The 20,417-nt window shown below is 36.1% G+C and overlaps 1 protein-coding gene across 10 annotated transcripts in view; it reads right to left on the bottom strand.

The window, feature by feature from the left end:
• Positions 1-20,417, bottom strand: part of RBM33 (RNA binding motif protein 33) — a 181,701-nt gene that overhangs the window by 55,560 nt on the left and 105,724 nt on the right. For all 10 annotated transcript variants that reach the window (XM_058297600.2, XM_058297601.2, XM_058297607.2 and 7 more), the window contains 3 exons: positions 3,134-3,266; positions 2,410-2,753; positions 723-1,112 (listed from right to left, as the gene is read on the bottom strand). In XM_058297600.2, coding sequence (XP_058153583.1) covers positions 723-1,112; positions 2,410-2,753; positions 3,134-3,266 — 867 coding nt within the window. The remainder of the gene's footprint in view (positions 1-722; positions 1,113-2,409; positions 2,754-3,133; positions 3,267-20,417) is intronic.

Here is a 20,417-nt window from a genome sequence, read left to right as displayed (position 1 = left end):
CTTAAAAAGTAAATTACAAAAGCCTCTTTCATATAGTTAGTGATTTAATGGAAGATTGAGGCAATAATCATTCTAGCCTGTTATTTTTAGAACAATATATATTTCCCAGTTTCCTGTGATGAATGACAAGCACCACATTTGCTAATGGTACTAGAGAACATAACCTCACAAAGAAATGCATCATCATTCTCCCACAGTGGAATAAAAGTTCCATGAAGGCAGAGAATTTATTTCTTTTGTTCACTGCTGTTTTCCCAGGACTAGAATAGTGCCCAGCAACAGAAGATATTCAATACATTTTTCCTGAATTCATTTACTGATTCATTCAAAGCCCGAAGAGATACAGATAGTATACATGACAAAAAGAATGCATTGGAAAGGGCAGAGTGACTATCATCCTAAAATATTTCCTAAAGTTAAGGGTCAGTTAAAAACATCATTATTACAGAAACAGCTATATATAAGAAACTTAGATACTAAAGTGAATAATATTAATATAGTTTTTAAGGCACAAAAGGGATAAATTATTACTTTCTATAGTTAAGAAACCAATTTCCTAAGTGACTTTTTTAAAACATGCTTTCACTTCAGAAAAATGTACTATGTTTTTAAAAATTTAATCAGAATCGGAAACTGTCCTACCTCAAAAATCATGTCCCTAAAGACCTGTAACTTAAAGGTGTCCAAACACCTGCAACATGAAAGCATTGTCTGATACTTACATGTCTGAGACCCTGGCGCTGGGGGCACTGCATTCGACTGTTATTTGGTTGAGGCTGAGCAGTTTGCATATGAGGCCTAAACTGTGGCTGAGACATGGGCATCAGAGGTGGAGGAGGAACAGACAGGTGATGGTGATGCTGATGCTGATGCTGCTGGGGCTGATGTGGAGGCTGGTGCTGAGGCTGGTGAGGAGGCTGATGCTGGGGAGGAGGCTGATGTGGAGGCTGATGTGGAGGCTGGTGCTGGGGCTGAAGCGGGGGCTGGTGCTGGGGCTGGTGCTGATGATGCTGTGGTTGATGCTGGGGCTGTTGCTGCTGATGCTGAGGTTGCTGTTGTTGAGGCTGAGGCTGAGGCTGATGTGGAGGTGGCAATGGAGGATGCAATGGCCCCTTCAGATGTCAAAGAAAGAGAAACAATAGTTTATAAACACATATACTAGTTATATTCCAATTCACTCATTTCCTTGAAAATCTCAACACTGGAAAGAAGCTTTAAATGGTACCAAAACATCCTTCTAAATTTATTCATGAAGATAAAACTAAGCCAAAAGATACTATCTTACGTGTTATATTTGCCCTGAATCCTTTTAACTCAGAACTCTAGGAATTTATCCTAAGAAAATAACTAAGGATGTAAGCAAACACTTTACCTCAAGGATGTTCCCTGCAGCACTTTAAAGAATATCAAAATATTAAAACCATATACATGTGCAAAAAATAGTAATGCCATAAAATGCAATCTTGTGCAGCATTTTAAAATGATGCAGTAAAAGAAGTCTTATTGACAAAGAAATATATTAATGATGCACTAATTGGGAAAAAAAGGTGATTGGTGATGAGGATGTATGTATTTTTTAATGACTGAAAAAAATACACACCTAATCAATGTTTCGTTAGTCAGTTAGTGATTCTGGGTGATGGGATTATGTATTTTCCCTTTTTTATACACTTGTCTATATTCTAAGTATTTCTGCAATGGAGATGTACTTTTAAAGAAAAACTAAAAACCAAGCTTTATCTTACTGTAACACCTTAAATAATAATCATTTATTTATCTTTTTTAGGTTAGACACCTATTCCATGTATTTCTAAATAGGTGACTCAAACATACCATCATTATATATTTTAACAGTAAAGTTAAACTACAAGAAGAAATACACCAGGTAAGAAAGATATCACAAATACCAAAACTAACCCATGAAACAGAATTCCATCAGCAGAGGGCACTCAAGTCTTTCAAACAATGAATGAACAGCAACACTTTTTTCCCCCTCCCTGCACACAAAGAATCTTTTCACTATTATAGCAGGAACATAGTTTGACAAAGTATTTTGTTTCCTCTGGAACAAACTTTTAAGAAATCTTGCAATGATGAGCAAATGCATTACGAAAAAAAAAATCCTCATTTTATTAGCAATAATATATTCTTTAAGTAATCTCAATAAATTTTTTCATGTCCCCCAAAATAACAAAAACTTTTTTCACCTCTCCTACTAAGAAGAGAATACTACCAAGAATGCTGTCATTAATAAACAGTACATTTAAGATTCAATACCCTTATTCTTTAAATATCTTCCATAAATGACTAGGCTAGAATAAACATTTGAAACTTCACTTTAATGAAACACAAAGATTCAAAGCTACATGTATTCTTTTTTGTTTTTTAAGTTTTACACATGATACATACCTGAAGATTAGGCTGTGCATGGGTTGGTAGGAACGGCTGTCCTGGGCCAGGCAAGAACGGTTGTCTAGGAGGAATAAACGGCCGTGTATTTGCTGATCCTGGCTGGCTGAAGTGAAGAATTCCCACAGGACCTGGAGGTTGAAGGTTTGGTCTTACAGGCCTTTCTCTTGGAAATACTGGTTGCTGTCCTTGTTGATTAAATGCTGGTCCAGGTTGAGTGAATGGTAAAGGACTCTGAGTTGGAACAGGATGACTACTGTTCAGAAGTGTGGGAGGAGGTGGTGGTGGAGGGGGGCTTCGCTGTTCCAGAAAAAGATGACTTGGGAACCTTGGTTCACCTGAAACTAAATGGTAGGACAAGCAATGTTATTCCTAGTTATAAAGAACATGCATTTCTTAGAAAACCAATTGTAATGTATTATCTTAATATGGCCAAATAGTACAAGTGTTTGAAAATAAATCAGAATTCTAGGTTTTTCCTTTTATTTCTAGATTGCTTCAATACTCATTTTCTATAAATCCTTACTTCATTTGTGTGAGATTTTCACATTTCAGATACTAAAAATGTCCAAATACAGATGTGAAATAACAAAGACAGAATGGCTATGGTACAAAAATCTGACATTCTTAAAATCCTCTATTGGGAGTTAAATTTAGTTTAAAAATAAATAAATAAATGTGTTTAGGCACATCAACTAATTACTCTGCACTATTCTTTATTTACCTCCTAAGAAGAAAGGGTCTCGTTCCTGAGGAGGGGGTGGCGCTCTCCACTGGTCCTGAAGAGGAAGTCGTGGGGGCTGGCTAAAATTGTTGGGAACTGGTCCAGGTGTATGCTGTGGGAATTCTGGAGGGCCCTAAAAAACAAGAGGAAAATGGAGGAAAGGCAGAAAAATAGTCTATAATTTTCAGAAAGGTACTAACTTTCTTCTATATTCTATATAAGTTCATAATAAAAAAGGTGATTTCTGCCATAATGAATGAAACAAGTCAAAATAAAAATGCAGTATCTAGAAGATAGTTCAACGTTTTAATATTACTTCAGCACCTCAAGAATATATATAATTTTTAAGCTTCTTGAAACGCATGCAATTATTGACCTTCTCTCCCATTAATCCAAAAGACTAAATGTCTACTTTAGATGGTTTTGAGATTTATCTTCTCAAACCATGCTATTATTTGCTACCTATTTAATGCATCCATAAGCTACATCAATGAAGCTGCTTTACTTTAAAAAGAAAAAGAAATTCAATTTGTATCATAACAAAAATAGGTAATTTCTGACAAAACAGAAAAATATGAAATATTTAAGAAACCAAATAACTATAAAAGGATCATTACAGCTAGATTCCTTTAAATAAAAGATTTTAAATGAACTTGTGCAGATTAGCAAATTTCAATAACTACATGTTGCTAGTAAAACTCTATAGAGACAAACTAAAATCACTTCCTTTTTTAGATGGTCCTTCAAATATTCATGGAGATTTTAATACCATCCACATTTATGTAAGACTCAGCATTTTAAAAAATGCCTCACAATGATCTCCACTACCCCAAAAGGAAATAATTCATTATTACATATTATCACAATAATTTTCATTTAATACCCCATTTTCTGAAACTGAGCCAGTGTTTCTCAACTTTTAAAAATCACACTCCTTTCTCTTAAATTTCTAATGTCCTTTCATCATTTTATTATTCATACAATTAGTTTTCCCCTTTAAGAAATGATTTTATAATATGGAAAAGGCTTTTTAAACTATATTTGCTTTCCTTTTTCCCTTTAAAAGTCTGCCCTTCCCATGTTGAGATCCACGACAATAAGTATAGGTTTTATTAAAACAATACAAAATAAACACTAGCATAAATACCACAAACCCATAAGACTGCAGGTGATATAGTGATTGAAAAATATGTTGAAAACAAATATACCTTTAAAAAAATGAAGATATTTAGGTATTTATTGAAACATGTGGAATAGAAAGCCCCAGCTTAAATTTATAATAACTTCAGGTAAAATAAAGGAAATATTCACCGTCTCAACATTTGGAAGTATCACTTCTTAATCTAGATAAATGTAAAAATTAATGCACACCAAAAGCAATAAAGATTAGTAACTTAAAGATTTATAAGTGAGAACACAAATTGTATACACTCATACTTAATTTGGAAGTTTTTTTAATCCCTAGTGAATGTATGCATTTTATCATGTTTGAGACTTTATTCGTATAATGTTGAAGTATAGACATTTAATATTTCTACTTTGATCAGAATGATAGAAAACGTATTTCTAATAATATAGGTTAAATACTGTTATTTATGAATCTGCATTAGTAGTTTCAATGGACTTGCCTACCTTCTTCCACTCCCAAATTCTTACCTCTTTTCCTAAAAATACTATTTTTTTAACTAGAGAAATGGAAACAGAAGAGCAGCTATGTATGGCAGGGGAAGCATAAAGAGATTGAGAGGTGATGAGGTTTTTTTATTGTCTATTTTTTGGTTATTACTATTTTTATTATTGGAATAATGAAAATGTTCTAAAAATGACTGGAATGATGAATGCACAACTATGTGACTATACCAAATACCAATGATTGTACAGTTTGGATGGATTTATGCTTTATTAATCTATATCAATAAAATAGATTTGTTCAAAAAAATAACTGGTTATTGGTCAAAGACAATGAAATATATGTGTGTGTGTGTGGGAGAGGGGAGAGAGAGACCGAGAGACCGAGAGATCCCCAAAATAGTACTGTATTTCTCCAGAAATCCTGAATGTTTTCTTTGTTAAAAGTTTAGCATTAGTGTTCCATCTTTAGCTTTACCTATCAACTTTATTCTGACATTTATAAACATTTCAAAACATGTTTTAAAATAATTTTCACAACTTCCTGGATAATAAATTACTGATGTTCTATCATTATTATTTTTAAAATTTTAAATTATGTTTTTTAAAAATGGAAATACATATTTCCATAAGTATTAATAGTTTAAACATATAAGAAAACTACTATTATAACAGCTACCTAAAGACATAGGAAAAAATCTTTCAAACCTTTAAAGTGTGATAATAAATAACAGCCCTCTGCAAATATGAGTAGTGGTCATTTGTAAGTAGGTTTGTTTTGGTTTTTACCAAATGACTAAAGTAAGACTTCCTAGATATGAGTTTGGTGGTGGTGGTTGTTGTCGGCAGATTTTAATTCAATATAAGAAAGACACTGATAAAACTCAAGATTCTAATAACCAGAAATAGAATGATATATTTGAGAAGTTATATAAAAGTTCCTCAACTATAGAAGTGCTTATCAGAAGAATATGATTGTGGTAGAAAAGGAGTGAACTGGACTAGATAAACTTTAGGATCCATGCCAACTCTGAAATTTTTAGCTCATGTTCTTAGAATCATGGAAGCAGTTAAAAGATAAATTGGTAAACCTGGGCTAGAACTGGAGCAATCTGCAATCTAATTTAACAGTAGGATTGCCATGCTGCATTTTGGGTGGCATCAAGACTGGGGCAAGTAGAGGGAGAGGAGGAGAATAATTTGTATGAAACATGTCTCTGTCTCCTGAGTCAGGTATTCAGCAGGTGCTCAAAAAGAAGTTAATAAATTAAACATCAATTCTCTTGCTTATCTGCACTTAATGCCTAGTGGAACCAAAACAGGAAGGCTTGAGAACAACCAGTCAGACCCCAGGTTAGTGTTTGGGAATGCAAGGCTTTGAACCAAAGGACAGGTTCTGGGTGACAAGACAGAAAGGTACAAGCACTAAGGTTAAGAATGGGAAATCATTCTTTCTACATACCAAAGACTTGCAGCCTTTTTCTATCTGACTCAACACTCCTGACACATTCCAAACCATACTGTGACAAACTACTGTAGTGATTCTCATATAATTTAAATAAACAATCCTGTGAGTCTAAAACAAACCAGTCAAGAATCGAAGCTTTACAAGTATTTACTTCAAAGTAAGAACCACCTGGGAGTATGGGGAGATCCTGGGTTCAACAGCAGAGATAAAGAAACAGAGAGTCAAGGAGTTCCTGATTATGGCTATCATGATTTCTAACATTTATTGTTCACTTCCTATGTATGAGGCCCTATACCCACATTGACAGTGAAGGCAGATTATTACCGGTCCCATTTCACAATTAAGAAAAGTGAAATTTACTTAGGTCATTAGACAACTGGCCCAAGGTCACACCACTAATTTTAATATTTTTAAATCATCAGAGATTTCAATACACAACATTCAAGAAAAATAAGTTAAAGCTTACAACAAAGATTCATATGATTTAGGACATAATGAAAATGCAGTGGGGGACAATTTCAACCCACATAACACAAACTTTATCAAATTATTAAATTTGGAGATTTAAAAATTCATCTCTCCCCAATTTAGATTTGAAAATGGTAGTAGGCACCCAACTGACAAATTGGGAACTTTAGAAACTTCACCACATCATACACAAACTTCCTTGTGCCATCTGTTTCTTTGGAAAATGCTACTCTATGTTTCTACCTCAGCTGAAACGTGAAATCTTTGTCTATGGAAAACAGCTTCTCTTACAACACTCCCTTAAAAGCAGGGGTGCTTGAGCTTGAATTGAAATTCAAAAAAGCATTATTCTTATGGGGACGTGCTGGTGTAGGTGTGATATGTTCATTAAATAACATAGTATAGCGTGGACTTAGGGGGTCTGTGGAATAAAAAAGGTTAAGAACCCCTGCTTTATAAAGACTTCACTTTGTCCTGTCCTACACTTCACTCTCTCACCAGCTGCCTAAGTCCCTCTCTATCTTACACTTTCAGGTGACTCACTTTGCTTGCACAAGGGTTACAGATCTACCCAAATGCCCACCTTCTTTACCCCTACAGCCAGATTATAGAGCGAAGTTTGATGAAAAATCTCATTATAATGAAATGGAATTACTAAAAGTTCATATTTAATTTTAACAGGTCCATTAATGTCACCTGTCTTTATCTCCTTTTCCTATTCCTCATAACAACTTAAAATCTTCTCCCATCTTCTAGTCCCTTATTCTATCACTTACATGCCCTACCTAAAACTCTCTATCACAGAAGTTTGATTCCTACAAGGCAGAGGATAAAAGGGATTATCTTAGATACCAATGTATAAGCTGTTCCTTCTACCAGAATGTCCTCTGCATTCTTACTGAATTTCATTTCCATCTTCTGTTTTCATGTACCTACATCTAAATAAAATTTCTAGCATGAATAATGTGCTGCTGCTAATTTTAGCAGCAGCCTAATTTTTAACAAAGGTATAAATTCTTATTCTATCGACTACTACACTTGGTCATATTTTTCATTAAAAAAAAGGAACAGTATGCTGAACTATAACAAAGGTTCAAAGTGTTATGCTACTGATTCGTGGGCAAGGTTTCAACCATAACTACAACTTAGCATGCATCAGGGCTCCTAACTCATTAGGTGTATCATCACCACTAAGTTAATGAGCTGACAAAAAAAAAACAAACAGTGATGTGAGGAGAAGGCATCAGGAAGAAGGAAGACAAGAAAAGGGTAAAAAATTCTTTCAGAGAAATGGGAGAGTCTTTTGGGCTTATTTCCATTTACCCCTTAAGTAATTGTCATATTAATAACTACAGAACTCAGCATTACTCAACGTGAAAACTTTCTGTCAATGTACAAGTGTTTTACCAATTTCAGCAAAGCTTAATTTGTTCAGCCATAATGGAATTACTATGTAATTATACACTACTATCAACGTATCATCATTTCTCTTCTATTTCAGCTCCGTTTATTTTCATTCCATTCTAGCATGATTAACTATAGGGTATATTTTGTTTTTATAGTATTTACATCTGTATTATCAATAAATAGAAGGCAGAACTAATTCTCAGGTTTAAGACAAATTATTTCTGTAGCTGACTTTTTTCAGCTTTCATGGAGACCAGAGAATACCAGCCTCTTTCACCCTAACTTCTTTAACTTTGCACATAATTAGAACAAGCTGAAAGAGATTTCTGACTTTTCAGTATTTACTGATAAACATGGCATGGCTTTCATTATTTAATATCAAATTTTTACTAATGCTCTTACTGGTTTCATTTAGCACTAGGTTTACAGATAATTGGATTATCCTTTGTTTTTTTTTTTATTTTTATTTCTCTCTCCTTCCTCCTTCCCCTCCCCCACCGCCCCAGTTGTCTGCTCTCTGTGTCCATTCACTGTGCGTTCTTCTGAGATCACTTCTATCCTTATCAGCGGCACCAGGAATCTGTGTTTCTTTTTCTTGCTGTCATCTTGTGTCAGCTCTCCGTGTGGGCAGCGCCATTCCTGGGCAGGCTGCACTTTCTTTCGCGCTGGGTGGCTCTTCTTACGGGGCGCAGTCCTTGTGTGTGGGGCTCCCCTACACGGGGGACACCCCTGTGTGGCAGGGCACTCCTTGCGCGCATCAGCACTGCGCATGGGCCAGCTCCACCCGGGTCTAGGAGGCCTGGGGCTTGAACCACAGACCTCCCATGTGGTAGGTGGATGCCCTATCCATTGTGTCCTTTGTTTTCTTATGAAATTGGCAGTTATTTATAAATTCGACAACTGCATGTCAGTGCTACATGTCTTGTCCTGTACTGTTAATGCTCTGAGCAGTACTGGTCATGTGGCTGTCACAATGAGGGTTCTTTACAAATCTTCCTTCCCTCCTTCTAGCAGATAGTTAATTTCCTGTCTTCCAAGAGATAGGTTTTCTCATTATAGATAAGGCAAATATAAGTGGAAAAGTAGAGTGACTTCTACTCCATCATTAAGTAGATCTGCAAAGTTTTGACTTTTTACTTTGCCACAGGTTGAGATGAGGGAAAACGTTTCTTAACCCCTTTCATCCTTTTCTAAAAGGAAATAGTTACTGAATTATAAGAATGAACTAAAAAAGAGACTGATGTGGTTAGTTTTCAATAAAAATTTCAAGCTGCCTAAAAACTAGGTACATTACTTCTTGAGTCTCTAAGCACTTACCAGATTTCCTGAGAGATTACCTTAAATATTCATAACTTCTAAAGATCTTTTTTTGGTATTAAACTGAAAATATATTGAGATCAAAAATCTTGTCCCCTTTGGAATTTTCATAATGTGATTTTCATCTCTTCCCCAAACCTCCCTTACTTTTACTAATTATCCATATGCTGTCTAACTGCAAACACAAAGGCATTCAAATGTTAGCAATATATAACAAAGCCCCCAAAATTCTCTCTCATATTATAAGGAATGATGGTTTTTCCACATTCAGTGGAACATAGAAGATTCACAATTCTTCACTAGTATTTAATTAGAATTTTATTCTAACTTTCAGAAGATCTTTTAAATGTTCAGTTTGGGAAAATACTGACAATCTATTCTAAAGGCATAATATAATATATCAGCTAAAAATGTGGACTCTAGAGGCAGAATGATTTGATTCAACCCCAGCCCTGTGTATTTTGGCCTTACCACTTACTACCAGCTGTAACCTTAAGTAAGTGATTTAATTGCTCTGCGCCTTGTTTTTTTCATCCGTAAAATAGGGATAATAATACCTACCTTACAGGTGTTAGAAAAATTAAAGAAGAGTGTAAAGTGCTTAAACAGTATCTAGCATAAAACAAAAGCTCACCATCATTTGTCATTATCATGATTTTCATATGACATTTGAGATGGCAGTCCATTCAGTAAATATAGTTAGTATATAGCTTCTCATAATTACCTTCTTTTATTATAATCTTGAGTTGAGGATACCTGAAACATATACAATGCACTAGTACCAAAGAGAAGTAAAGATCTGCAATGACTGCTGCTTTGGAGACAGACCTCAAAAGTCTAAGGTTATCATTTATAGAAGAATAAAAGAACCTAATTCTCAAACTTAATTGTACAATACAAATAATTTAACTTCTATTTTAATTAAGTAACCTTATTAGAGAGGAGAAGTGAGATTAATAGAAAGACTCTTCTTTACCCACCAATCAGCTCCCTACTTTTTTAAACAATACAATTACTCTTGGAAGAATAACAATCAGGTGAATAGTCTGTGGTGTCTACTTCTAACACTGGTATTAAAGATACATAATTCAGGCTAATTTCCTTTTTTCTACTGTATATCTAAATAAGAATAATTCATTTGTAAGATGCATGACATATACACACACAGACATACAAACACAAAGGAGGATTTAAGTAAAATGAAAAATGGTGCTTAGTAATAACTATTCACCCATACATACTATATCAATGAGACACGTTTTTACAGGGTCAAATTCTAAAGGACTGATAAACAAATTAGGACTACACTCTTTAAGCCAGAAATTGCTCAAGGAAAAGTAAACTATATTAGGAGGAGTTTGCATAATGGTAACCCCCCCCCCCACCGGTAATAGTATTATATAGATAGACAGACTGAAAGATTTTCCAAATGTGCCTAAGTTCTAGAATATGGCTTTATGTCAAAGGCTAGAAATCAACAGGAAAAAATGAGAACACTAATGTTAATGTTGCAGGACCTTAGATGCTAATAAAATACATTTCCTTATTTATAATCCTAAATTTGGCTTTATATAAAATTTAGTCCCTTCATCACCACCAGCCCCCCAAAACTATCAAACACCATGGGATAGAAATGGCTAGTACTCATCATATCTTGTGTTCTTCTTCCAGAGCATCAGGTAGGCTACATTTCCCATTCTCACCTGTAGCGCAATATGGCCATATGCCTGAGTTCTTGCAAATGGAATATGAGCAGAAGTGATATGTTCCAGTTCCAGACCTGACCAATTAAAAAAAAAAAAACACAAAAAAACACACCTCTCATGAACAATCTTCATTTGAGAGTGAATATAGAGTACTGTGAGGGCCAGAAAAGGATTGAACTACAATACATAAGAAAAAGAAGAAGCCTGGCCACTCTACCAGATGACAATTTGAGTGAAAAATAAACTTTACTGTTCTAAGCCACTAAAAGTTTAGGGCTGTCAAGTCAGTATACTCTAACACTCCCATGGAAAACCCTTTGTGCCATACCCAGATCCCCTTTATGGGGATCTGCAAATGCTGCCATGTGACATTAAGAGAATTGCCCTTGTCTGATCTGCAAGGACTAACTGACAGAGGATTATAAAAACCTGTCCCACAGGTCTCTGCCTCACAACAGGACAACTCTGTGGTTTGACTTAAACTCTAGAACCCTCCCCATGAGGAGCAGGCCAGGCCTAGGCTTTTACCTGAATCCTCGTCTTTGCTCCATTCCTTCTCTATCCTGTTTCCCTCACAGCTCTTATACTAATCAGGTGCACCCAAATCCCCATCTCAGGCTCTGCTTCTACCAACCTAAGGTATACTTCATACTGCTGATACTTCTAGCTAACATTTATTGGTGTTCTTGTGTGAGGCAGGCACTATGCAAAGAGCTTTTATGGTGTCTCATTTAATCCTTACCCTATTGGGTAGATGCCTTTTTAAGAGAAATCTTTTAACACTTTAAATAACTTGTACATAGTAACAAGGTAGAAAGTTGCAGAGTCTGGATTCAAACCCATGTCATCTAACTCTTGAGCATGTGCACTTAACCTCTGTATTATATATTACTTGTTATGACGGGCAAATAGTGGAGGACTTCTTTTCGTATTCCCTTATCTGTCTCAATGTTTTATAATCATGTGTGTATGTTTGTTTGAGTCAAGAAAACCTGCAGGTATTAAATAAAGTCAAAAGTCAGCAGCCATGGAAATTCCATGCTAAATGAGTAAAAGAAATTAGTAGTTCTTATTGATTGACCTATGGAAAATTCATAAAGGGAGGGAGGACCATAAATGCTATCTAAGGTTTAGAAAGAAATAGCTAAGTCAAGTTGAGTAAGTAAGGATATTTCTGGCTTTGGAAGTTTGTTAAAAGGAATAAAAATTGCATTTTGGGTAAGTAACTTTGAAACTGTAAATGACAAAGGCAAGGTTTAGTAATCTGAGGCATCCAGTTGTAGGACAGTGAGCAGAAGGTAAGAATATACCATATAATCCACAGAAGCAAAAGATGATGAAATACACTATGACCTGTATAGATGAGAGGTTAACACAGGAAAAGAGAATTTTAATAATAAGTCAAATTCAGCCAAAGTCATGATGGCATATTTTACAAGACAAAAGCCTCCATATTGGCTAAATAGTAGCAGGATTAAGACAATAACGAGTATATAATGAAAGATACTTCTCAAAAGAACTTCAATGACTGATAAATGAAATAAACATTTGAGTGAAAAAGGTTACTTCCTTTGAGATGTCAGATAATGCTGGACAAAGGGGAGAAATCACTCAGAGACTATGCATAGCCCCAGTCAATCTATTTGCTTAAATGATGACAGAATTTTCAGACTGGGGGTGGGGTACTGGGTATGTGGAAACCTCTTACATTTTTAATGTAACATTTTTTGTGATCTATGTATCTTTAAAAAATATATATTTCTTTTTATACGTTATATTTTTTAGTCATAATAGAAACTTTTTAAACCTACGCATTTTTATTCCTATTTGACTGATGGGAAACCTGAACTCATGAATTTTAAGAGCGTTAATAGCCTTCTAAATATTATTGCATTCCATTTTTTAAAATAAAAGGCATATGTCTGGTAAAAAAAAATATATATATACACATATATATTTAAGCAAATTTTGAAACTTTTATGCTTTAAGAGCCTAAACACTACTTATTAACTGTTATTAAGAATGCTTTTTGAAGTAACAGGGGTAATTAACAAATAGTGGGGTCATTAACCATCTTGGGTGCTACTTTTTCATCATTGTTTTCTGTTTTGTTTTAAACACAGTTGTCATTTCTTTCTTTTTCTCTAATTACACAACTTAAATTCTGGTCCCAAGTTTTAGCTACATAAAATATTGCCTAGTGAAAATTCTCACTTCTCCCTTAATATTAGAGCCCTAATTTTATTCAGGGCAATGAAATGCCAAGTTTAAAAAACAAAAAACAGTATTCCAACTTTCTGAAAAGGTTGTCCATGTGACTAAATTCTGGCCAATAGGATATAACTGGAAGTTGCTGTAAAGGGCCCTCTAGGAAAGCTCCCGGTGGGTGTCCTCCAGAAAAGATGCTGAAGTTCTAATCCCCAGTACTTCAGAATGTAACTGTACTTGGAAAGGTCATTGAAGATGGGATTAGGCAAATTAAAATGAGGCCATACTGAGAAGAACTGGCCCATAACCCAATATGGCTGGTGTCCTTATAAGAAGGTGAGAAGAGACAGAGAGAGGCAAAGAAAGAGATACAACCATGATATGACACCATGGATTACTGCCAAGCTACTGCCAGAAGCCACGAGAGGGACATGGAACAGATTCTTCCCTACAGAATTCAAAGGAAGCACAGTGTGGACCACTCCTTAATTTCAGACTTCCAGCCTCCAGAAACTGTAAAACAGTAAATTTTTGTTGTTTTAAACCATCTAGTTTGTGGTACCTTGTTATGACAGCCACAGGAAACTAAGAAGAGGGGCAGGCTGTCTCAGCTGCCCTGTAACTTTTGCTACCTATACCTTCCCTTCTTTTGGCCTGGAATACAGAGATGGGCATGAAAGCAATGATTAGACAGATAAAGAAATGGGTCCCAGATAACAGCTCAGACTTGCTATACCAGCCCAGTACTTTCTCATTTTTATACAAAAAAATAAAGCACTTGGGAGTGGGGTACATGGGAGCCTATGTTTTTTAACATCACATTTTGTGTGACCTATTTATATTTAAAAAAAAAAAAAAAAGACCAAAAAATAAAATAAGAATTTAAAAAGTAAATTTAATAAAACTTCCTAGGATTTAATAATAAGATAGCTTACATTCTGGTTTATATTTATTTAAAATATAAATACAAAAGATTGTGGATATTATTTAATGTGAGTAAAGAGGTCATTCCAGAGGTTATGCATGTCTCAGGAGGATTTCCATTAATGCCACAGTAAACAGTGCCACAAGCAGGAGTGCTCCTGAGGGTCCTGGAGACATCTAGACACTACAGACTGGGCAGATAACCTCAGGAAATCAGCACCCCATCTGTGGGGCTTACCTTGGAAAATATGATAACCTACCAAAACAATTTATCAAAGTTAGACTCATTTATAATTTTCCTACATTTCTTCTGCCTCTTTTATCTGAAACTATAATTAGCACTATGCCCATTAAATATATGCCCCAGACACTTAATCTTCCAGCTGTTCATATACTGATTAAGTCCTGAACCTCAGTAGAGTTGCAGCCAATACTTACTCTCTAGTACATCAGACTCACCCAGGGTAACTAAAAAAAGATCATGATGTTCAATGCCTATCCTGATAAACAGAGTATCTAAAACTGCAAGCAAGACAGGTCCACCCACCTGCATTCTGGGATCTAAACCCCCTCTCAAGCAGAAGCAGAGTGGGCATTACATCGCAAAAGCCTCAAGTGAGCAATGAACAAATGTAAGGGGGGAATGCAACCACAGAATAAAGTAGATTTATTATTATTCTACTCATGGAAGAACTTGTAATACTGATATAAAAACAGTCATCACCAGAGGCACTAAGTGGAGGAGAGGGAAGAATAGGTGTAATACGGGGGCATTTTTGGAATTTTGGATTTGCTTTGCATAATATTGCAATGACAGATACAATTCATAATAAATTCTGCCAAAACCTAAAAAATAAAGTGCTTGATTTTTTTAAGCCACTATTAACTGAGTTTTCTACTATACACAATCTAATTCACATCCTACACAGCCAACTACAGTATTTTATCTGACATAAATTCTGCCTCAAGAAACAGTCAGAGTAAGTAAGTCAGGTTCACAAGTGAATTACCCATGTCCACCCATGGGTTCTCTGCAGGGGCCTGGCCTTCCACAGCGTCCTGTGCCAATGGGTTTGGAGGTTTAGTACCCCACCTTGTCCCTCACTGTGACAGTGCACAGAGGCCCATGAGAGGTCACCGAAGTTTTCACCAGCCCACACACAAGAGCATGGCAGACATCTCCTCCAGTAGGCTCCTTCGTGTTAACCCATGGCTACCACTGGTGCTGTGTGGGTTAAACTTCCAGTAAAAGCTCCTGCAGAGGTAGTCCAGGGAAGCCATCCCAAGTATCCTAGACTATCCAAAGCTGAACTGGGTCACTGGTGGGCAGGCCTCTTCATAAGGAAGTCCACCCTCCTGTTCATGGCCACAGAGTCGGTGTCCCCAGAGCCCTCACAATATCCCTAGGCCTCTAGCTGCACGATCACCTGTGACCTAGTGAGGAACAGTCTGGTAGGCAGTATGGTGTCAGCTTACAGCCAGCCTGGCAAAACCAATACTGGGTGCCTCCTCTTGAGGGCAAGGTCTGCCCCAGAGACTAGGTGGGCTGCAGTAATTTCAAAAGTAGTTAGGCTCTCTTTACATCAAAAAAGCAAAAAGGAAGTTGAGGAAACCCCAATCTACTCTCCAAGCCACAGGGCACACTTCTCTGAGCCTGACACCCTTCATCTTGCACCAAGTACAACATAAACTAGCAGCAGACTTAAAGAAAAAAGAAAAGAAGGCGAATTACCCAAAGTTACACTGCTAATAAATAACTCAGAACAAGAAGAACCCACATCTTCAGACCCTTGGTTTATGAACTGCCCATTCCACACAGCACACTGTTTCTGAAAAGTATGCTGAAGCAAATTTGTCTTCAAGTAATGCCATAAGTCTGATATTCACTATATAAGTGGTTTTCTTGATGTCATTATTCATTAATTTCTATTATTTTAAGGGTATAAAGGATAATAAATTACCAATTTTATCAAATGTAGAATTTTCTTAAGATTGTTAGTGAGTTGTTACTACCTCACATACGAGCACTTTTAGCAAATGATATAATTCTACCTTATGAAAGAAAATACTATTTTAATCCTTTTAAATAATTGCTCTATTTTGCTTCTTATATCCCTTTAAAAAATCCAAGGTAAGAAAGTATTCTCATATAATTCTTATACAAATTGTACTTTCACATTTTGTATCTCTAGCTAATTACATGATATTATCATATTAATCCTATTCAGAAAGAAATGATAACTTCAGTTTTAAAAAAAGGTGGAAACTTTGCATAAATTGCTTAGTACATAGTTAATCGTATAAAGCAAAGAATAAAGAGGTTCTAAGAGCTATTATGTGATTTATCAGCTTCTCTAAAAGGGTCAGTATATTTTAATAAGACTAATTAAATACCTTAAGAATGTCACTGAAACTTCATGAATCTTTCAATAAATTACAATCTTCCTCTACAACATGTTTTCATTCATTAATCTCACTTAAAATGCAAAGAACTACATAAGAAACCAGTTGACACCTTTCTAAGAAGGGCCTCTCAGTTAATTCTGATTAAATGGATAAAGACCACTAGTGACCTCTGACATAGTTAAAATTATAGCCCTCTACACCACAATAGGTTAATCTTCTTATTTTCGTATTCTCCATAGAATTTTTTTTCTTTCAGGTTATACCTTGTTTTAATACCTACCAGTGACTTTCCTAAATGATACTTTCAAATCTACAGATATACACTAAAATTTCTAAAGAAGCATATTCCCAGTACCAAATGCTAGGTTTCATATTAAGGGAGGAAAAAATTCACCACATGAATTTTCAAACACTTAAGATAATAATATTGGTTCAAGCAGTGAAACAAAAACATACAGAACAAACCAAAAATCTTTTTAATACAAAATACTGCTTTTGATGAACCTACTAAAGTCTATTTAAATTCTTTCATAAAATTAAAAACCCTTTATTTCTGCACCCTCACTCTTCCCATCCTCCTTCCAAAACAACCATACCCAACAACTAGCTCTACCACAGTAAACTTTCCAACAGTCGTGATCTTATATAGTTAATGGTTCAACTTACTGGACGCAATTACGTTTACTCAGTTTATTGAACTGTTATTTTATTTATTTATTTCTCTCCCCATCCCCCCCCCCCCCCCCCGCCCCGGTTGTCTGTTCTCTGTGTCTATTTGCAGTGTTGTCTTCTTTGTCCGCTTTTGTTGTTGTCAGCGGCACGGGAATCTGTGTTTCCTTTTGTTGCGTAATCTTGTGTCAGTTCTCCGTGTGCGTGGCACCATTCTTAGGCTGGCTGCACTTTCTTTCACGCTGGGCGGCTCTCCTTAAGGAGCACACTCCTTGCGCGTGGGGCTCCCCTACGCGGGGGACACCCCTGTGTGGCATGGCACTCCTTGCGCGCATCAGCACTGCGCATGGGCCAGCTGCACACGGGTCAAGGAGGCCTGGAATTTGAACTGCGGACCTCCCATGTGGTAGACAGACGCCCTAACCACTGGGCCAAGTCCGTTTCCCTGAATTGTATTTTAATATTAAGGGAGAATAGCTTGAGAGTCAGACTGCCTTGGTTTCAATCCTACTTCCTAAACCCTGTAATGTGAACCTTTTTTTTTAAGATTTATTTTATTTATTTCTCTCCCTTTCCCTCACCTCCCCCGTTGTCTCCTCTCTGTGTCCATTCACTGTGTGTGTTCTTCTGGTTCACTTGGATTCTTGTCAGCAGCGCCGGGAATATGTGTTTCTTTCTGTTGTGTCATCTTGCTGTGTCAGCTCTCCGTGTGTGCAGTGCCACTCCTGGGTAGGCTGTGCTTTTCTGATGTGGGGTGGCTCTCCTTACGGGGTGCGCTCCTTGCGTGTGGGGCTCGTCTACGTGGGGGACACCCCTGTGTGGCATGGCACTCCTTGCATGCATCAGCACTGCGCATGGGCAGGCTCACCACACAGGTCAGGAGGCCCTGGGTTTGAACCCTGGACCTCCCATACGGTAGGTGGACGCTCTATCAGTTGAGCCAAATCCACTTCCCTGTAACGTAAACTTAAAGCATTTTAATCTTTCCAAGATTCTGTTTCTCTGTAAAATGGAGAAAACAATGGAACCTACTTTAAAAGATTGTTGAATACATAACTCAGAGCAAAGTGTGGAATACAATAATCACTCAGTAACATTCTTCATTCACCACTGATCAACATACGCCCTAAAAAGTATTTTCTCATTCAAAAAAGTGCCAATTTAAAAAGCAAAGACTATCATCTGTATCAACTAAAAGCATACAGAATTTGTTTTTAAATTCTAATTTTTTTTTTTTTAAAGGAACCAGGGCCAGTGATTGAACTCGGGACCTTTTATGTGGGAAGCTGGCACTCAACCACTGAGTTATATTGGCTCCCCGGGCTGCTTTTTTCATTTGTTTTTGTTTTTAGGAGGTACCAGGATCAAACCCGGGAACTCGTATGTGAGAAGCAGGAACTCAACCACTTGCGCTACACCCACTCCCCTAATTTAAATTATTTTAAATTCTAAGGTAATATACTTACCACATGACCCACAATCCCACTCTTAGGTATTTACCGAAAGCCTTATACACAAGTGCTTACAGCAACTCTGTTCAAAATAGGCAGATTGGAAACCACCCAAATGTCCTTCAACAGGTAAATGGATAAGCAAACTGTGGTACATCCATACAATGGGATAATACCTTAGCAATAAAAAGGAATAAACTACTGAAAAGTGCAAAGAAATGGATGAATCTCAAATGCTTAATGTTAAGTGAAAGAAGTCAGACTAAAACATAACATGCTGTATGATAATATTTATATGACAAAGTTATATGAATAAAAGACAAATCAGTGGTTGCCAGGGGCTGGGGATGGGAAAAGGGACTCACTACAAAGGGGCAGCAGGAAGAAATCCTTTGAAGTGTTCCCTGGCCTTCTGAGCTATTGATGTGAACTTAACTCAATCCTATCTCTACAGAAGGCATGCAATGTATGCTGAGAGAACAGTGAGTTAAGTTAAAGGGTTACTGCATTTCCTACACCACCTTATTTAATAGCTGTTACCATAGTGTTTAGCTGCTCCTGTTACTGCTGCAGATGGGAATTCATTGATATGATTAAATTTGATGGTATGATAATGTATGGTAATCATGATTAATCAGAAATCCACTAGCAAATGGAGGATGTTGGGTATTATGTCACCTGCATTTTAAACTGCATTCTCATCTTGCAAGCCTGACAATATTTGACAGCTGAAGGATCTCATACCACATTCGCCTGCTACTACTTATAGGTCTGATAACAGAAAATGCTCATCATTCCTTCCCTATCTTAAGTACTAATAATTACAAGGTATTGCAAGCAAGTTATAGAAACAGTAAGGGTACAAAAGAAAGACTTTTTTCCCCCTAGATGAATAAAGTCTGGATTCACATCTGCAAGGGCTATAATCAGAAAGAAATGTAATTTGATGCAGCAGTCTCATCAAACATGATTTGCATGAAATGCTGTATAAAACACATCCAAGAAATGTCAATCACTACCACCTGATACCATATCCTCTGTTAAATGAAAACAGAATGAATTCAAAACTACCTGTGATTTGCTACAACTACAGAGTAAATACAAATGAAAATTTCATTTATTGAGCCTACCTAAGTAATAATAAAATAGCTAAGAAGTCTAATTTAAACTTTTAAGTACAGTACTCTTTTTTATTTTTTAAACATATGCTCTGTATTTCTAAGTTAAACAAAGACCACAAAGAAATTATATGGCAACCAAACTACTTGATATTTAACTAGCAACCCTGGAAATATCAGTACTAACCTGACACATCAATGTAAAAGAAAAGGACTGAATAGGCTGTAAACTACCCTAGAGCTTAAGAATCTTTAAAATAAGAATTGCTCTGAATTTATCAGTATATTTAAAAACAGTAATTGTGCTGAAACAGAAAAATTAGGTTAGCAAAACCTCAAAGCAACACCTTAAATATTCCAGTAATCAACATTTTAGTGTTACTTTTAAATGGGCAAACTTTAAAAGTGATAAAAATCTTTTTTGAGGACAAATAAATAACTGGAAAATATAGATTAGGAAAGGATTTAAAAGCTACATTAAGGACAAAAAAGCATCAGTTATAATCTTCATAG

The sequence above is a fragment of the Dasypus novemcinctus genome, chromosome 5, assembly GCF_030445035.2.
Source record: "Dasypus novemcinctus isolate mDasNov1 chromosome 5, mDasNov1.1.hap2, whole genome shotgun sequence".
Lineage (NCBI taxonomy): Eukaryota > Metazoa > Chordata > Mammalia > Cingulata > Dasypodidae > Dasypus > Dasypus novemcinctus.
Note: the sequence above shows the minus strand (reverse complement) of the source record. Positions and strands in the feature narration are given on the sequence as shown.